The sequence below is a fragment of the Lolium rigidum genome, chromosome 1, assembly GCF_022539505.1.
Source record: "Lolium rigidum isolate FL_2022 chromosome 1, APGP_CSIRO_Lrig_0.1, whole genome shotgun sequence".
Classification (NCBI taxonomy): domain Eukaryota; kingdom Viridiplantae; phylum Streptophyta; class Magnoliopsida; order Poales; family Poaceae; genus Lolium; species Lolium rigidum.
In genome coordinates this window covers 321,920,698-321,939,547 of record NC_061508.1, presented here as the reverse complement: position 1 = coordinate 321,939,547, position 18,850 = coordinate 321,920,698, and the positions used below count along the sequence as shown (strand labels likewise).

Below are 18,850 nucleotides of genomic sequence, written 5' to 3'. Positions count from 1 at the left end.
TGATACGTCTCCAACGTATCGATAATTTCTTATGTTCCATGCTACTTTATTGATGATACCTACATGTTTTATGCACATTATATGTCATATTTATGCATTTTCTGGGAACTAACCTATTAACAAGATGCCGAAGAGCCGCTTCGTTGTTCTCGCTGTTTTTGGTTTCGAAATCCTAGTAAAGAAATATTCTCGGAATTGGACGAAACTTTCGCCCGTGGTCCTATTTTTGCACGATGCTTCCAGAAGACCGAAGACCTAACGAAGTGGGGCCACGAGGAGGCCGGGGGGTGGCCGGCGCGGCCCGAGGCCCCGGCCGCGCCGACCTAGCCTCCGGGCCCCTCGTGTGGCCCCTCGCGTTGACCCTCCGCCTACTTAAAGCTTCCGTCGCGAAAACCCCGCACCGAGAGCCACGATACGGAAAACCTTACGGAGACGCCGCCGCCGCGAATCCCATCTCGGGGGATTCTGGAGATCGCCTCCGGCACCCCGCCGGAGAGGGGATTCATCTCCCGGAGGACTCTACACCGCCATGGTCGCCTCCGGAGTGATGAGTGAGTAGTTCACCCCTGGACCATGGGTCCATAGCAGTAGCTAGATGGTCGTCTTCTCCTTGTTGTGCTTCATTGTTAGATCTTGTGAGCTGCCTAACATGATCAAGATCATCTATATGTAATTCTATATGTTGTGTTTGTCGGGATCCGATGGATAGAGAGTACTATGATTATGGTGATTATCAATCTATTGTTCATGTGTTGTTTATGATCTTGCATGCTCTCCGTTACTAGTAGAGGCTCGGCCAAGTTTTTACTCTTAACTCCAAGAGGGAGTATTTATGCTCGATAGTGGGTTCATGCCTGCATTTACACCGGGACAAGTGACGTAAAGTTCTAAGGTTGTGTTGTGCTCGTTGCCACTAGGGATAAAACATTGATGCTATGTCTAAGGATGTAGTTGTTGATTACATTACGCACCATACTTAATGCAATTGTCTCGTTGCTTTGCAACTTAATACCTGGAGGGGGTTCGGACGATAACCCGAAGGTGGACTTTTTAGGCATAGATGCAGTTGGATGGCGGTCTATGTACTTTGTCGTAATGCCCAATTAAATCTCACTATATTTACCATGTCATGTATATGCATTGTTATGCCTTTCTCTATTTGTCAATTGCCCGACTGTAATTTGTTCACCCAACATGCTTTTATCTTATGGGAGAGACACCTCTAGTGAACTGTGGACCCCGGTCCTATTCTTTACATAGCATACAATCTACTTGTTTTACTCGTTTTCTTTGCAAACATCTTCCACTCGATACGTTTAATCCTTTGTTACAGCAAGCCGGTGAGATTGACAACCTCACTCGTTTCGTTGGGGCAAAGTACTTTGGTTGTGTTGTGCAGGTTCCTAGTTGGCGCCGGAATCCTCGGTGTTGCGCCGCATCACATTTCGCGACCATCAACCTTCAACGTGCTTCTTGGCTCCTACTCGGTTCGATTAAACCTTGGTTTCTTTCTAAGGGAAAACTTGCTACCGTGCGCATCATACCTTCCTCTTGGGGTCTCCCAACGAACGTGTGAGTTACACGCCATCAAGCATAATTTTCCGGCGCCGTTGTCGGGGAGATCAAGACACGCTGCAAGGGGAGTCTCCACTTCTCAATCTCTTTACTTTGTTTTTGTCTTGCTTTATTTTATTTACTACTTTGTTTGCTGCACTAAATCAAAACACAAAAAAATTAGTTGCTAGATTTACTTTATTTATTGTCTTGCTCTCTATATCGAAAACACAAAAAAATTAGTTACTTGCATTTACTTTATCTAGTTTGTTTTATTTACCGTTGCTAAAATGAATACCCCTGAAAATACTAAATTGTGTGACTTCACAAATGCAAATAATAATGATTTCCTATGCACACCTATTGCTCCACCTGCTACTACAGCAGAATTCTTTGAAATTAAACCTGCTTTACTAAATCTTGTTATGAGAGAACAATTTTCTGGTGCTGGTTCTGATGATGCTGCTGCCCATCTCAATAATTTTGTTGAACTTTGTGAAATGCAAAAGTATAAAGATGTAGATGGTGATATTATTAAATTGAAAGTGTTTCCTTTCTCATTAAGAGGAAGAGCTAAAGATTGGTTGCTATCTTTGCCTAAGAATAGTATTGATTCATGGACTAAATGCAAGGATGCTTTTATTGGTAGATATTATCCTCCCGCTAAAATTATATCTTTGAGAAGTAGCATAATGAATTTTAAACAATTAGATACTGAACATGTTGCTCAAGCTTGGGAGAGAATGAAAACTTTGGTAAAGAATTGCCCAACCCATGGACTCGACTACTTGGATGATCATCCAAACCTTCTATGCAGGACTAAATTTTTCTTCGCGGAATTTATTGGATTCAGCTGCTGGAGGTACCTTTATGTCCATCACATTGGGGGCGGCTACAAAACTTCTTGATAATATGATGATAAATTACTCTGAATGGCACACGGAAAGAGCTCCACAAGGTAAGAAGGTAAATTCCGTTGAAGAAACCTCTTCCTTGAATGATAAGATTGATGTGATTATGTCTATGCTTGTGAATGGTAGATCTAATGTAGATCCAAACAATGTTCCTTTAGCTTCATTGGTTGCTCAAGAAGAAAATGTTGATGTGAATTTCATTAAAAATAATAATTTCAACAACAATGCTTATAGGAACAACTCTGGTAATAACTATAGGCCATATCCTTCGCTAATGGTAATGGTTATGGTAATTCTTATGGGAATTCTTACAATAATAATAGGAATGTACCCTCTGGTCTTGAAGCCATGCTTAAAGAATTTATTAGTACACAAACTGCTTTTAACAAATCTGTTGAGGAAAAGCTTGATAAAATTGATACTATCGCTTCTAGAGTTGATAGGCTTGCCTCTCGATGTTAATCTTTTAAAATTGAAAGTTATGCCTAATAATGATATTGATAATAAGATTACTACTACAGCAAATGCCATCCAAGTTAGAATTAATGAGAATATAAGATTAATGGCTGAACTGCGAGCTAGGTGGGATAGAGAAGAAAATGAAAAACTAGCTAAAGATAATAATGTAGCTAAAGTTTGGACTATTACCACCACTAGTAATGCTAATTCTTCACATGTTGCTGCACCTCCTACTATCAATAGTAAAATAATTGGTGTTGGCAAAGTTTCTACTCCTAGTGCAAAGCGTACAAAACTGCCTGAAATTGCTAAAACTGCTGAAACTGCTTGTGATAAAACTGCTGAAATTTTTTTCCAACCTTGGGAACAATGATCCCATTGCTGTAGCTCATAATGATTTAGATTTTGATGATTGCCACATCTCTGAAGTTATAAAGTTCTTACAAAAACTTGCTAAAAGTCCTAATGCTAGTGCTATAAATTTAGCCTTTACAAAACATATTACAAATGCTCTCATAAAAGCTAGAGAAGAGAAACTAAAACTTGAAACTTCTATTCCTAGAAAGATAGAGGATGGTTGGGAGCCCATCATTAAAATGAAATTCAATGACTTTGAATGTAATGCTTTATGTGATCTTGGTGCAAGTATTTCCGTTATGCCTAAAAAGATTTATGATATGCTTGACTTGCCACCATTGAAGAATTGTTATTTGGATGTTAATCTTGCCGATAATGTTAAAAAGAAACCTTTGGGGAGGATTGATAATGTGCATATTACGGTTAACAATAACCTTGTCTCCGTTGATTTTGTTGTCTTGGATATCGAATGCAATGCATCTTGTCCAATTGTGTTGGGAAGACCTTTTCTTCGAACTCGTTGGTGCTCGTTATTGATATGAGGGAAGGTAATATTAAATATCAATTTCCTCTCAAGAAAGGTATGGAACACTTCCCTAGAAAGAGAATGAAGTTGCCTTTTGATTCTATTATTAGAACAAGCTATGATGTTGATGCTTCTACTCTTGATGTTACTTGATTTGCACTTTCTGCGCCTAGCTGAAAGGCGTTAAAGAAAAGCGCTTATGGGAGACAACCCATGTTTTTACCTACAGCAATTTTTTGTTTTGTTGAGTCTTGGAAGTTGTTTACTACTGTAGCAACCTCTCCTTATCATGTTTTTGTGCCAAGTAAAGTTTCTATGTCAAAGTTGATGTTATATTTGGGATTACTGCGCAGAAACAGCATTGCTGTCTGTCACGAATCTGGGCACAGTCCTCTGTAGAAAATTCGAAAAAATCTGCCAATTTACGAGCGTGATCCTCAGATATGTACGCAACTTTCATTAGTTTTGAGTTTTTCCATTTGAGCAAGTCTGGTGCCAGCTTTAAATTCGTCTTTACGGACTGTTCTGTTTTTGACAGATTCTGCCTTTTATTTCGCATTGCCTCTTTTGCTATGTTGGATTTATTTCTTTGATCCATTAATGTCCAGTAGCATTATGCAATGTCCAGAAGTGAAAATAATGATTGTGTCACCTCTGAATGAGTGAATTATTAATTGTGCACTAACCCTCTAATGAGTTTGCTTGAAGTTTGGTGTGAAGGAAGTTTTCAAGGGTCAAGAGAGGAGTATGATATACTATGATCAAGAGGAGTGAAAGCTCTAAGCTTGGGGATGCCCCCGTGGTTCACCCCTGCATATTTTAAGAAGACTCAAGCGTCTAAGCTTGGGGATGCCCAAGGCATCCCCTTCTTCATCGACAACATCATCGGGTTCCTCCCCCGAAACTATATTTTTATTCAATCACATCTTGTATTCTTTGCTTGGAGCGTCGGTTTGTTTTCGTTTTTGTTTTTGTTTGAATAAGATGGATCCTAGCATTCACTTTGTGGGAGAGAGACACGCTCCGCTGTTGCATATGGACACATGTGTCCTTAGGCTTTACTCATAATATTCAAGGCGAAGTTTCTTCTTCGTTAAATTGTTATATGGTTGGAATTGGAAAATGCTACATGTAGTAATTCTAAAATGTCTTGGATAATGTGATACTTGGTAATTGTTGTGCTCATGATTAAGCTCTTGCATCATATGCTTTGCACCCATTAATGAAGAAATACATAGAGCTTGCTAAAATTTGATTTGCATATTTGGTTTCTCTAAGGTCTAGATAATATCTAGTATTGAGTTTTGAACAACAAGGAAGACAAGTGTAGAGTCTTATAATGTTTACAATATGTCTTTTATGTGAGTTTTGCTGCACTTGTTCATCCTTGAGTTTGCTTCAAATAAACCTTGCTAGCCTAAACCTTGTATCGAGAGGGAATACTTCTCATGCATCCAAAATCCTTGAGCCAACTACTATGCCATTTGTGTCCACCATACCTACCTACTACATGGTATTTCTCCGCCATTCCAAAGTAAATTGCTTGAGTGCTACCTTTAAAATTCCATCATTCACCTTTGCAATATATAGCTCATGGGACAAAATAGCCTTAAAAACTATCGTAGTATTGAATATGTACTTATGCACTTTATATTTTATTAAGTTGCTTGTTGTGCGATAACCATGCTTCGGGGAACGCCATCAACTATTGTTGAATATCATGTGAGTTGCTATGCATGTCCGTCTTGTCTCGAAGGTCTATCATTTTAGTGGTTGGAGCATGCAAAATTGTTAGAGAAGAACATTGGGCCGCTAACTAAAGCCATGAACCATGGTGGAAGTTTCAGTTTTGGACATATATCCTCAATCTCATATGAGAATAATAACTTTGCTACATGCTTATGCATTTAAGAGGAGTCCATTATCTCGTTGTCCATGTTGTCCCGGTATGGATGTCTAAGTTGAGAATAATCAAAAGCGAGAAATCCGAAATGCGAGCATTCTCCTTAGACCTTTGTACAGAGCGGCATGGAGGTACCCCTTTGTGACACTTGGTTGAAACATGGCATGCGAAGATCCGGTAGTCCAAGTTAAGTAGGACGAGGTGCGGGCACTATTAGTACACTATGCATGAGGCTTGCAACTTGTAAGATATAATTTTCATAACTCATATGCTTTATTACTACCGTTGACAAAATTGTTTCATGTTTTCAAAATAAAAGCTCTAGCACAAATACAAGCAATCGATGCTTTCCTCTTTGAAGGACCTTTCTTTTACTTTTATTGTTGAGTCAGTTTACCTATCTCCTTCCACCTTAAGAAGCAAACACTTGTGTGAACCGTGCATTGATTCCTACATATTTGCATATTGCACTTGTTATATTACTTTATGTTGACAATTATCCATGAGATATACATGTTACAAGTTGAAAGCAACCGCTGAAACTTAATCTTCCTATGTGTTGCTTCAACACCTTTACTTTGATTTATTGCTTTATGAGTTAACTCTTATGCAAGACTTATTGATGCTTGTCTTGAAGTACTATTCATGAAAAGTCTTTGTCATATGATTCACTTGTTTACTCATGTCATTACCTTTGCTTTGATCGCTGCATTCATTACATATGTTTACAAATAGTATGATCAAGATTATGATGGCATGTCACTTCGAAATTATCTTTGTTATCGTTTTACCTCGCTCGGGACGAGCGAACTAAGCTTGGGGATGCCGATACGTCTCCAACGTATCGATAATTTCTTATGTTCCATGCTACTTTATTGATGATACCTACATGTTTTATGCACATTATATGTCATATTTATGCATTTTCCGGAACTAACCTATTAACAAGATGCCGAAGAGCCGATTGTCGTTTTCTCGTCGTTTTTGGTTTCGGAAATTCTAGTAAAGAAATATTCTCGGAATTGGACGAAACTTTCGCCCGTGGTCCTATTTTTGCACGATGCTTCCGGAAGACCGAAGACCTAACGAAGTGGGGCCACGAGGAGGCCGGGGGGTGGCCGGCGCGGCCCGAGGCCCCGGCCGCGCCGACCTAGCCTCCGGGCCCCTCGTGTGGCCCCTCGCGTTGACCCTCCGCCTACTTAAAGCTTCCGTCGCGAAAACCCCAGTACCGAGAGCCACGATACGGAAAACCTACGGAGACGCCGCCGCCGCGAATCCCATCTCGGGGATTCTGGAGATCGCTCCCGCACCCTCGCCGGAGAGGGGATTCATCTCCCGGAGGACTCTACACCGCCATGGTCGCCTCCGGAGTGATGAGTGAGTAGTTCACCCCTGGACCATGGGTCCATAGCAGTAGCTAGATGGTCGTCTTCTCCTTGTTGTGCTTCATTGTTAGATCTTGTGAGCTGCCTAACATGATCAAGATCATCTATATGTAATTCTATATGTTGTGTTTGTCGGGATCCGATGGATAGAGAGTACTATGATTATGGTGATTATCAATCTATTGTTCATGTGTTGTTTATGATCTTGCATGCTCTCCGTTACTAGTAGAGGCTCGGCCAAGTTTTTACTCTTAACTCCAAGAGGGAGTATTTATGCTCGATAGTGGGTTCATGCCCGCATTTACACCGGGACGAGTGACGGAAAGTTCTAAGGTTGTGTTGTGCTGTTGCCACTAGGGATAAAACATTGATGCTATGTCTAAGGATGTAGTTGTTGATTACATTACGCACCATACTTAATGCAATTGTCCGTTGCTTTGCAACTTAATACCTGGAGGGGTTCGGACGATAACCCGAAGGTGGACTTTTTAGGCATAGATGCAGTTGGATGGCGGTCTATGTACTTTGTCGTAATGCCCAATTAAATCTCACTATATTTACCATGTCATGTATATGCATTGTTATGCCTTTCTCTATTTGTCAATTGCCCGACCGTAATTTGTTCACCCAACATGCTTTTATCTTATGGGAGAGACACCTCTAGTGAACTGTGGACCCCGGTCCTATTCTTTACATAGCATACAATCTACTTGTTTTACTGTTTTCTTTGCAAACATCTTCCACTCGATACGTTTAATCCTTTGTTACAGAGCAAGTCGGTGAGATTGACAACCTCACTCGTTTCGTTGGGGCAAAGTACTTTGGTTGTGTTGTGCGGGTTCCTAGTTGGCGCCGAATCCCCGGTGTTGCGCCGCATCACATTTCGCGACCATCAACCTTCAACGTGCTTCTTGGCTCCTACTCGGTTCGATTAAACCTTGGTTTCTTTCTGAGGGAAAACTTGCTACTGTGCGCATCATACCTTCCTCTTGGGGTCTCCCAACGAACGTGTGAGTTACACGCCATCACTCTCCAACCTGGGAAGTTGGAATTTCCGCGGTGTGAATCGAATCGGGATAGCCAGCAATATTTTTTTTTGATATGGAGATTCGATGCGGTGTCTGAACCGTTTTTTTCCCACCAAACCAACAAACGACGGTTATTATGTGGATGGGGGTTTGATGTGGGGTCTACTAAAGATGCTCTAAAGCCAGAGAAACCGGTCTAGGTAACCCGGACGGGAACCGCATCTCCTACACCGCCACGTGTCACCGGTGTCAATAAACTGCTGCCAGTCTCCACCGCCGTTTCCTTCTCTTTCCCCCGCTCCCGCAAAAACCCTAGACACCTCCCGCCTCGCCTCGCCGCCGCCGCCGCCGCCGCCTCCTCTCGGCGAAACCGGTGAGGACTCCCTCCCTTTTCGCCCCCGCCCCCCTCCCCTCGTGCTCTCTCCCCCAGCTGCTAATCTGGGTGCCGAATCTATCGCCAGGGGATAGCCTGTGAGAGATTCTCCCAGGGAGCAGGCGTCAGGGCGGCAGCCAGCGGCGATGGGGGCGGACCTGCTGCGGTACGACGGCATGGAGGACGAGGAGGAGGTGTGGCACAGAAGCGACCTCGCGGCCTTCCGCCATGTCGAGAAAGTGCTCCAGGCCACGCGGATGGTGCGTATCTCCGGTTCCCCCTTTGCTCGCCCTCTTTTGCATCTTCTGGTTGGACTGCTGCTTGCTGGGCCGGTGGTGTCCGGGGATTAGGAGAGACGCTCGTCTTGGTGCCGCCTTACTGGCCTCGAACGCCTATAGTCTTTACAGGATTGCGTTCCCCACTGAATAAATTAGCCTCTCAAGCTTCGTTTTGTTGCTTTTTTGCACCCACAGTATACCTTGTTCGCCTCTAGTGTTTATAGGATTGCGTTCGCCACTGAATAATTTAGCCTCTCACCAAGCTTCGTTTTTGTACTGAGTTTAGCCTCTCAAGCTTCGTCTCGTTGCTCTTTTTTGCACACACAGTATACCCTGTTCAATTCTGTGTCGTGTCGTGAAGTCCAGTTGGGAGAACCAGGTGCTTGCGCCCATCCCTTCAGGGCATCTGTTGTGTAATATGAAGATAACAAATACGTTCGCTTACCATGCTATGGATAATGCATTTCTTCAGAATAATAACGAGTACCGGGGCTCAAGCTCGAAATTCAAGGCTGTGAGACAATATGCCAGATGAGTGTGCAGTGTGGAGTTGGGAATTTTGAAGGTGATTATTTTCCTACCAATGTTAGTTATCGAATGCCAATTTCTGGGTGTGTAGGCAGCAAGGAGTAGTAGGTTCTCTCTTCTGTTCAAACCTGAAAATCACAAAGGAACCTCCAGATGTTGCATGTTCTGCTGGCGAACAAATAGATTTATCTGGGGTACCTTTTTTCAGAGAGTACTTACTGGTGTAGATATGCATTTTATGGAGGACTGCCATAAGTCCATAAGCGGCTGGGTAGATAGATCTTACAGATATATTGTTTATGGACAAATTTGAAGTTCTGCCTTGTTCGAGTAATTAACTTCCAGATTGTTCTTATTGCTGTAGATATGTATTTTACTGAGGATGACTGCCATACCATGCTTGCCAGAGATAGGACATAAAATACTGTTTTTTACGGGTGATTTACGTTGTGTGAAAATTGTTTTCTCTTCTGCCTCTGCTTATCGAGTAATTGACTCTTCAACTTGACCCCGTTTGAAGAGGAGTCCATTCCAGCCACGGTTTTTTCTTGGGGTGGCATAGATCAAGAACGTTTATTTCGAGAACGCCTTCTGAAACCACTGACAAATCTCGTCTTCATTTTAGGATCCGAATCTAGTTGACCAAAGTGTTATGACGCAATATTATAAGTTGGTACACATTATAGACCAGAACAAGAGAAAAACTGCTGATGACGAGGCTTTGCGTTTGGTAAGCCACTGGTCATGTTTTCATCTATCTACCTTTCTTGTAATTAACATTGCTTCTGATAAATGCACGTATTTCCTACTTTTCCAGACGACTCTGAAGGCATTATCGGAAGCAGTATCAAAATTTGACATCATGTACCATCATTCGCTTTTGAACACTGTATGCCTTATTGAATACTCACTCTTAGAGGTCCATTTGGTTTGTTCAGTCACTTGGATCTTACTAAAACATTTGCTGCAGATATTTTCCATCTCCATCTGGTTCCTACAAAGACATACAATGGATGTTTTCTTGGATCTGATAACCAGATTGGTATTTTTCTCATTGCACTTACAGTAATTTCCAGCATAATTTGTGTAAGCGTTTCTGACTAATTGACTATTTGTGCATACAGGCTGCAGTGGCTGACCAGTATCTCAGAGAATGTTTGCAGATGCTTGTGAACAACTTTACTCCCCCCTTTCTTGTGAAAAATGAGCTGCCTCCATGGGCGGGTCCAAGGAAGAAGGATATTCATTTTCGTTTGTGCGAGAGTTTAAAAACAATCTCTGACACTGTACCCTTAGCACCCATGATGTTGAGGGATATAATCGATAGAAGTATGCCAAAGTTATTTGAAAATAAAGCTGTGAGTGTGAACTCTTAAGATATTCTCTGTTTGATGGTCTGTTGTGTTTATGTGTTGCATTCCTAATTAGATTGAATATTCACTAGAAACATTACACTCAAATGCTGAGAAGGTGTATTGGTCTCCCCACTTCACCTTCCAGTTAACTTTAATTTTTTAATGCCTACATCTTTTCGACAACACTTCAGATTTTTTAAGTACCAACGCCAATCTTCCATCATTTTAGCTTCTGTATGTGTGTTGCATGGTCTTATCTATGTTAGAAGCTTCTTATATCATGTCATAGTTGGCATTGGGCTCCCTTGCTTATCATCTTTGTGTTGGCAATTTGTGACTTCTAATTTTTTCACTTATACATGGAGAAGTCAGCCTCCAGCTTTGTCCCCTATTTCATAGAGCACCCTTCTTACTTTTTGGTAATGTATTTGCAGAAGATGATCTCATTTGTTGAGTGCATGTTGGGGCTAGATACTGAAAGAATGGGGGACCTTATTGGGGCTGTTTTATTGGCGAAAGTTGTGGAGCTACTTACAGAATTGGATGTATGCTCCTTTTTTCATCACTAGTCCACCCTGCAAGGCTGCATCTAATGCTTGACCTAATTAGTTGATGGGTGAACTTTGCAGGTTAGTATAACTTGGGAAGATATTCTTCAAGAGGAACATAACATTGGTATATTTGACATGGAGTTTGAAGATTTGGATGGTGATGAGGATGAGGATGTCCTTGGACAAGCAGGAACAAAGGTTTCTTCATTGTACTTTTTTTTTTGTTCCCTAACTAATCGAGTAACCTAAGTTGCCAACTCAACTATCATTTTGTTGGTTAGGTCCTTTTTGGAGGAAATCAATGTGCCGACAAGCTTGATGGTTTAATGGTTGTTGTATGCGAGCACCTTAAGTCATGTGCAGAGCGTGGGTACCTACCTAAGGTGACTGCACACTACGCACTGTTTCCAGGTCTTTGAAGCATATTTTATTGCCATGTTTTAGCATCCCTTAATGCTTCTACTCCCTCCATTATTCACAATTGATGTTTTGGACATGTCTTCAGTCAATCTTTAAAACCTCCACTGCCAATCAACATCAACGAATTTCTATTGGGTTTCATATCCATAGGAATGGCTGGTTTTTACGTTAGCTCGCCAATCCTATCATAACCGTCCTCCTTTACCCGGGCTTGGAACCGGCTATTCCTTCACTGCCAATATCATTTCAAATATTTGTATTGGAAACACGAAAATCATATGTTTAGATTTGTCTTGAAAAGTAGCTCTAGAATATTGTAGTTTTCCTGGGTTAAGCATATTACTCCAGTACAAATTAGTTGTCAAAATTAAATCTTGGAAGACCGTGCCAATGTCCAAACACCATCCTTTTTTTTGAGGAAGTCAAACGCCATCCTTTTGGTGAACTCGATGCTGGATAAGGAAATATAACTGGTAATGCTGGATGCTAGTTTTTTAATCTGTCACTTCTCAAGTTCTGGTTTGAAATGGACAGGAATATGACATTCTGCAGACTATATTTCGAGCATCTGTGCTGAGGGTGCACCGGTCAAAATTTGCCCAGGTCAGGATTCATTGTTATTTGGTGTGTGTAAACTAGATTCACTGGGCTTTCATGCTTGTATTGAGTTTTACTCCCCATCATTTTATCTTACTTGTTTCACCTTCTTTTATTTGACTCTGCCTCTTCTGACTTTGCAGTTTATCATGTTCTATGCATGCTCACTAGATCCTGAAATATGTGGCCCTCAGTTTGCTGTTTTTCTTACTGATATTGTTATAAAGAGGGAAGAGGATGCAATTTCAAGGTATGTCTGAGCATGCCAGCAATTCACTGTGTGCACATCACATCTATTTATCTGTTGTGTATTATTGGCTGCGGTCACAACTGTCTTTGCATGTTCTGATGATTCGTATAATCTTTGGCTTGCTGCCACACTTTGTTTTACTCATGTTTGGCAAGTTCGATAATCTGGTGTTTGGACTGTGACAACAATTGCGACGATGTCATAGGCATGTCCTTTTGCCAAGTTGCCACAATTGTGGCAAAAAGTGTTCAACAGACAATGCATGTATACTCTCCGCATATTTTCAGCCATGCTTCTATCAATCTTTCAGGCACCTGTTGTAGGCATGCTGTTTCGCCAAAGTTGCCACAATTGTGGCAAAACGTGTTTACACAGACAATGCATGCATACACTCCTCATATTTTTAGAGTCTACTACAGAGTAGTATATTCTGTTATGATTCCCATTTGTTATAGTTTAATTTGGTAGTGTGTACACGTTGAGGAAATGCTAATTATCATTTATGTTTCGATGTGCAGAATGTCTGCAGTTTCGTATGTTGGAAGCTACTTGTCGCGGGCAAGGTTTATTTCTGCTAATACAGTTGTCGCTATACTTGAAAGGTGGCTATAGAAATATATCTCTTCGCAATTTACCTGATGTTCTTCTCAGATCTGAATTTGTCTTTCTTCGCTTTACACAGATTAGTGCGTTGGTGTGTTAACTATTGTGACCATCAGAAGACCAGTGGGACCGCAGCTATTCCAAATCATCAAATATTTTTCGCGACCTGTCAGGTTAGTTATGCCATCATATTCATATTTTCTTTTTGATCTACATACATCTAGTATTAGTACGGGATTCCAGTTAACACTTTATTTTCATATTTCTTAACCTGCAGGCTGTGATGTATGTCCTTTGCTTTCGCTTGAGATCTATTCTGGATTGCAAAAATCTTAAACCACGGCTTTTTGACATGCCTTTTGGATTTCTTTTGACCCATCCACTGGAACCTCTAAAGGTTTGCATAACAAGCATCCTCTGACATATCTCCTTTCATGTTTCATATGTATGCTAATACTCTCCATGAATGCTGCATTTTGATGTTTGGAAGTCATTACTGCTAATGATATGTTGTTTTCTTACCTTTGGACATTATCTTTTGATATCCTAGGTGTGCTTGCCTTCGATAGTAAACGAGTTCCTAAGACAGGCCAAAGATGCTGACTTGTTCAATGCGTTTAAGGATTCAGCACTGAATGATGCAATTGAATCTGATTTGTCGAGGACTTTTGGAGGAATTGGTAGACTTGACATGTTCTTCCCATTCGATCCTTATTTGCTAAAAGAATCTGACAGGTTAACACCACTGATACTTCTACTTCTTGAGCCTATTTACTACTGCTCTTTTACTTGTTTGTGCTATGTGGATTACAATTATGTTTATTATAGCAAAGCCTTGTTTTTGTTGGACCGTTGAACTTTCCTTATGTTTAGGGATTATCCTTGTGGGTATTATAAGCTGTTCGCTATTTCAGTTACTGTGTGCTTGGTGTCTTTGTCTATATTTTGGAGCACACTCTAGCCCAGTAACTACAAATTCACTTTGGCTTCTTCGTGACAACCATTTGTGCCCTGCAGATATATGCGCCCAAATTTTGAGTTCTGGTCCATGGTCAAGACAACATACATTGATGATAAGGAAGATTACGACGATGAGCTCGAGGATCTTGATGGCCCTGGAATGGATGATGGCAGCTCGGATGATGATAATCCTGAGGTCAACAATGACCCCGATGACTTGGATATCCCGATGGATAAGATGTCTATAACTCCATGTGATTCTTACTTTCGTCAATTTGCCAAGGAAAGCCATGCTGGCCCTAGCATGCCTGCAAAGATCAGACCTTCAGTGAGCCCTCCATCATGATGGGCCCTCAGCAGGATCATCTTAACGAACTTGTGCTTCACTTTACTGAGCCAACTTGTACGAGGGTATGACTGTCAAGCTGATATATGGGGAGCTTCCGTCCAACTTATACAAGGGTCTATTAAGCTCTAATATATGGGGAACTTCCATCGTAGTTTGTGTTAGGGTGGAGCAACCCCATTCATTTGCAATGTACTTAAAAGCCCAAATAGGTCAAGGTTTTGTGTTGGGAGTGGAGTACTGATGCTTAGAGAACACGTAGTTCTGGTTGTTGTGAGATTATATACTAGGTTTGTATGTACATCTTCGAGATGTTTGAGGAAGACATCATGTTCTGATGTAGAATGGTTTATCGACAGGTTTATACGTCTGTTTTATTTGCTTGTTGTATATCAGCTTTACAACTGGTTCATGTAAGGTGTCCCTTTTTTCGAATGTTTGGAATTACTCTTCATAGTGTAAATAATTAACTCCGTAATTGTGAACTAAGGTAGTAAGAGCATCTTCAACAGAGGCGCGAAACGGCGCGCCATCGGGCGTTTTTTGCTGCGCGCGAACCCTCCCGTGTGCCTTTAGCGGATGTGCCAAACCGGTGTGGGAAAGGAATCTTTTCCCCATGCTCTATCCTGGGCGTCAAAGTTGCCACTGCGTGCGCCACGGAAAGTTCCACCTGCCACTTTACCTCGCCACGCGTCACCGCCGCTCTCCTTCGTCGCTGATGCCTCCGCTCCTTCGTTGTCGGGATGCAGCCGCGGATCGTTCGGTTTCCAAGCGCGTCCGAACGGGTGTTCTACGTGGAGCTTCGCGCCCGGCGGCTTCCGCCTCACCCTTGGCACCTGCAACACGTCGGAGCTGGTGGCGCGCGTGGCGATTCCGGCGGCCACGACGCGACCTCAACTTCCAGGACGTCGAGTCGCTGGAGGAGGCGGAGTTCCTAGCGCCCGCGCCGTGCCTTGTCAACGAGGAGGACCGTCGCCGCCACCGCCAGGCGCAGAGCCGGATCGCCATCGTCAAGCGCGAGGAGCTGATGCGCCAGTGGAGGGCGCAGTTCCCAGCGACGTCGTCAACACCGAGGCCTTCTTCGCTGACCTCAGGACGTAGCACAGGTCCGACAGGCGCCGCCGTGGGGCCATCGCCAAGTTTGAGCTCGACAACCCGAATACGACTTGGGCCTACAATGACCCTCGCTGGGACGACGTTTGGACCGAGATAGGCTCCGACGACGAGTAGACTAGACGAGTAGACTAGTCCTTTATCTATTTTAATTTTATTTTCAATGTTTTTTTAGATCATGTTCGATCTTCTATTTAGACTATGTTTTATCAAAATGTGTTTCTGGCGCTTTCGTCGCGCTACGAAATAGCGCCTCCGATGGAGGGGATTTCGGCACAGCGCACGCTAAGTGTTTACAACGCACGAAGTTGATTTTACAGCGTCAAGATGACACCCGTGCCTGCGAAGACCCGCAGATTCGCCGTGCCGTCGAGCTCTCCCTCCAAGCGGCGCAACAGGGGAGGGCAAGCACCGACGCGCTGATGGAGCAGTGGCGTCTGGCCTCCACCCTACGCATGGAGAGGCGGCACATGCAGCACGAGCTGCGGCGGAGGGGAGGCGAAGACGAAGCGGGGCCGTCGAACGCACCGCCGGCGGCCAGTAGGCTAGGGTTAGATGAAATCTAGCCATTTTCATTTGAACTTGTAATATATAATCAAATTTGAATGAAAACTTTTATTTTCGTGCACTTTTATTTATTTGAGGTGCGTATTTGGGGGACACGGCCGGGGAGCGACGTATTCCAAATACGGCATGAACGAAACACGTCCCCCAAATACTCGATCCGACGCCGTTTAGGGGACGCTTTGAGGAACGCGCTCTCAAGGAGTGATTTGTAATTGACGTGAGTAGCTACCATCTGTAGTGAAAGGCACTATCAGCTACAAATTGAGAGCACATAGTTTGGGGAAAAAAACTACAGCGCGATAATACTATCCATTGACTGCTGTACTCCTAACGTGGTGGCGCAAGTATAGCTGTCGACGAAAATAGAAAATCAAACTGAATTGCCATTTGGAGTCCTCGTCTGAGACTCGAGAACAATGGAAGCATATCATATGGACTGGGTTAATGGTCTTGGGGGTAAATCATTTCCTGATTTCTAAATACAGTACGGAGTACGTTATTGATACAAAGATGATGACAATATGTTCGTCTCTCCTGCTGGGCATGCAGTTTTGGCACCCGGGTGCAAATGGTCTCGTTATCTGGACCAGTAAAATATGCTCTGCGATCTGTGCTGGGTGCAATAATGGGTGAGATACAAGCAGTAGTAAAGGCCTTATACGGAGTCAGGTATTTACATGCGGAGCCGTGACAGTGTGATGTCAGAAACGACCGTGACGAAAAGCCTAGCGGGATGCGCTTGAGGCCTATCGTGGACCGCTGGGACAAGAAGGCGAGCTGCCATCGAGACTGTCCTCAGCGTTAGGACTCATGACAGAGAGCAGGCTGTGACTCCTTTGGGATACTGGCTACTCCCAGTCCATAGTTCGTTCGTGAGCACAAAATCAGTCGGAACTGTAGGTAAAAAAAAAAAAAAAAGCTCGGTGAACACAAGATCTGGAGTACAATGATGTTCAGAACTTCAGATTCAATATTTAATACTTTGGAAAAAAGATTCAGATTTAGTTTGTGTTCATGTCTACAAGGTTAGAAATCTCATATCTGCCAGATGTTATTGCAAATCAGTTGTTGCAAGAAGTGGCAATTAAATCGATATGTCTGAGCTTCTACAAAATAAAATGTAAATAAAAGTACAACGGAAGCCATCGCGATAACGGCAGACGGGCTGATAAAGGGACCAAACTATGCAATCGCTCCTCCATTAGTACTTGATTACACCAACATCAGAACATACCCAAATCGTTACATGAACTCTGTAAGCAGGGCGCAAACAAGAGCTTGTTTGGTAGTTTCCGTGAGTTGGATCAACGCGGTGCCGCTCCACTTTAGGTCTCTCACCGGATAATCGCCCGCGTCATCAGCTTCTGTCTCCTCCCCGGCGGCAGCGCCGCCGTCGCGCCGCGGGTTCTGCTGCTGCTGCTGCTGCACGAGCACTCCGCCGGCGGCACGCTGGAGCACCACCTGCGGCGAACGGCGTCAACAACGGACGCGCTGCCACTCTGCTGGCACCACCATGCCAACATCACCAACGCGCTGGCCTACCTGCAGGTGGACAACGCCCTGGCCTAACTCCACCCCACCCGATGGGAAGAAGAAGAGGAAGCCTTGGATCTTGACTCTTGATGTCGTCTAGATTTGGGGAACTGCGGCGACGCCGGGCTCTCGTTTTGTAGATTTTTTGAGGGAATGCTCTGGTTTTGCAGTGAGACAGCAGTATTGGATGATCGACATGTGGGCTCATCAGTAGACGCGTGGCGCCTGCATGAGAGCACTTGGCTTCGCTCGCTTCGGTCCAGGACAGGCGGCGCTGGTCCACGTCGTTTGAGGTCCCGTTTGTACCGAAATACCCAAAGAGTGGACCGTCCTAATAAATGCACCATTAGTTGTTACAGCTGCTCTGTTCAATAATCGGTCCGCGTGATTATATACGAAATAAAATACTGCTCTGGTCATCCATACCGACGCAAGTGATTGGTCCAGAAATCCAGTGCATCTGAACCCGAGAGCCATATTGCATTTCCGTCTCTCTTATCCATAGAAGCTTCCATCTCATATTTATACAAAGATGATGACAATATGGTCTGGTGGATATAACGTGGAAGCTTCCATCTCATACCGTCATCATTCATTAGACGTAGCACCAAACAGAGGCACAGTGCGGAGCACACTACACGCGAAGCACGTGCGTCTCCCATCAAGTTGGTTCACTGCGTAGAACAATGGTCACTTTCGCTGCATCGTGTCGAACAGCAGACGTGCCCTGGCACACATGACAGGTGGGCCGCATCGCATTGTATGAGTGCTGACGGCTCAATCAATGCTTATTAAGTGATTATTCTCTTACTTTGTCCAAATTCATATGTATTTAGATATAATTATCCGAATTTAGACAAAAGTTCGACATGTTTTTTTGGACGAAGGGAGTAGAATGCATTGTTTTTCACAACAGCTATTAAATTCAACACGAGAAAATAATTTATACACTAAGCTCATGATTCATTCGCATTGCAGTACAATGGTTTATGCAACAGTTAACAAGAAAAAAAAGCAATCATGAGGGCAGTTTCTTCGATTTATCTTTACATGCATCTATAAGCTGACCGAGACAAGATAAGAAGAATGTTGTCCAATCCATCTCAAAAGGGACAATCTGCCGACATTTAATGGTGTCGAAGCCAACCACCTTCTTCATCTCCCCTGTCACAATATTTGCAGTGTACACATTGTTGTGGCTGTCCTTGAGGAGCAAGATGCCGCCCTTCTCTCCCAACATAATCAAGTGC

General features: G+C 43.2%; 1 protein-coding gene across 1 annotated transcript; it reads left to right on the top strand.

Moving 5' to 3' along the window:
• The first annotated feature begins 8,429 nt into the window (after positions 1-8,429).
• On the top strand, positions 8,430-14,779 carry LOC124698571 (RNA polymerase I-specific transcription initiation factor RRN3-like). The gene is made up of 16 exons (XM_047231060.1): positions 8,430-8,499; positions 8,588-8,759; positions 9,931-10,035; positions 10,123-10,194; positions 10,276-10,347; positions 10,430-10,663; positions 11,095-11,205; positions 11,290-11,409; positions 11,493-11,594; positions 12,166-12,234; positions 12,372-12,478; positions 12,997-13,080; positions 13,161-13,254; positions 13,359-13,478; positions 13,632-13,816; positions 14,099-14,779. The coding sequence occupies exons 2-16, from the start codon at positions 8,646-8,648 to the stop codon at positions 14,385-14,387; spliced, it is 1,878 nt and encodes a 625-aa protein (XP_047087016.1). The 5' UTR covers positions 8,430-8,499; positions 8,588-8,645; the 3' UTR covers positions 14,388-14,779.
• The last annotated feature ends 4,071 nt before the right edge of the window (positions 14,780-18,850 follow it).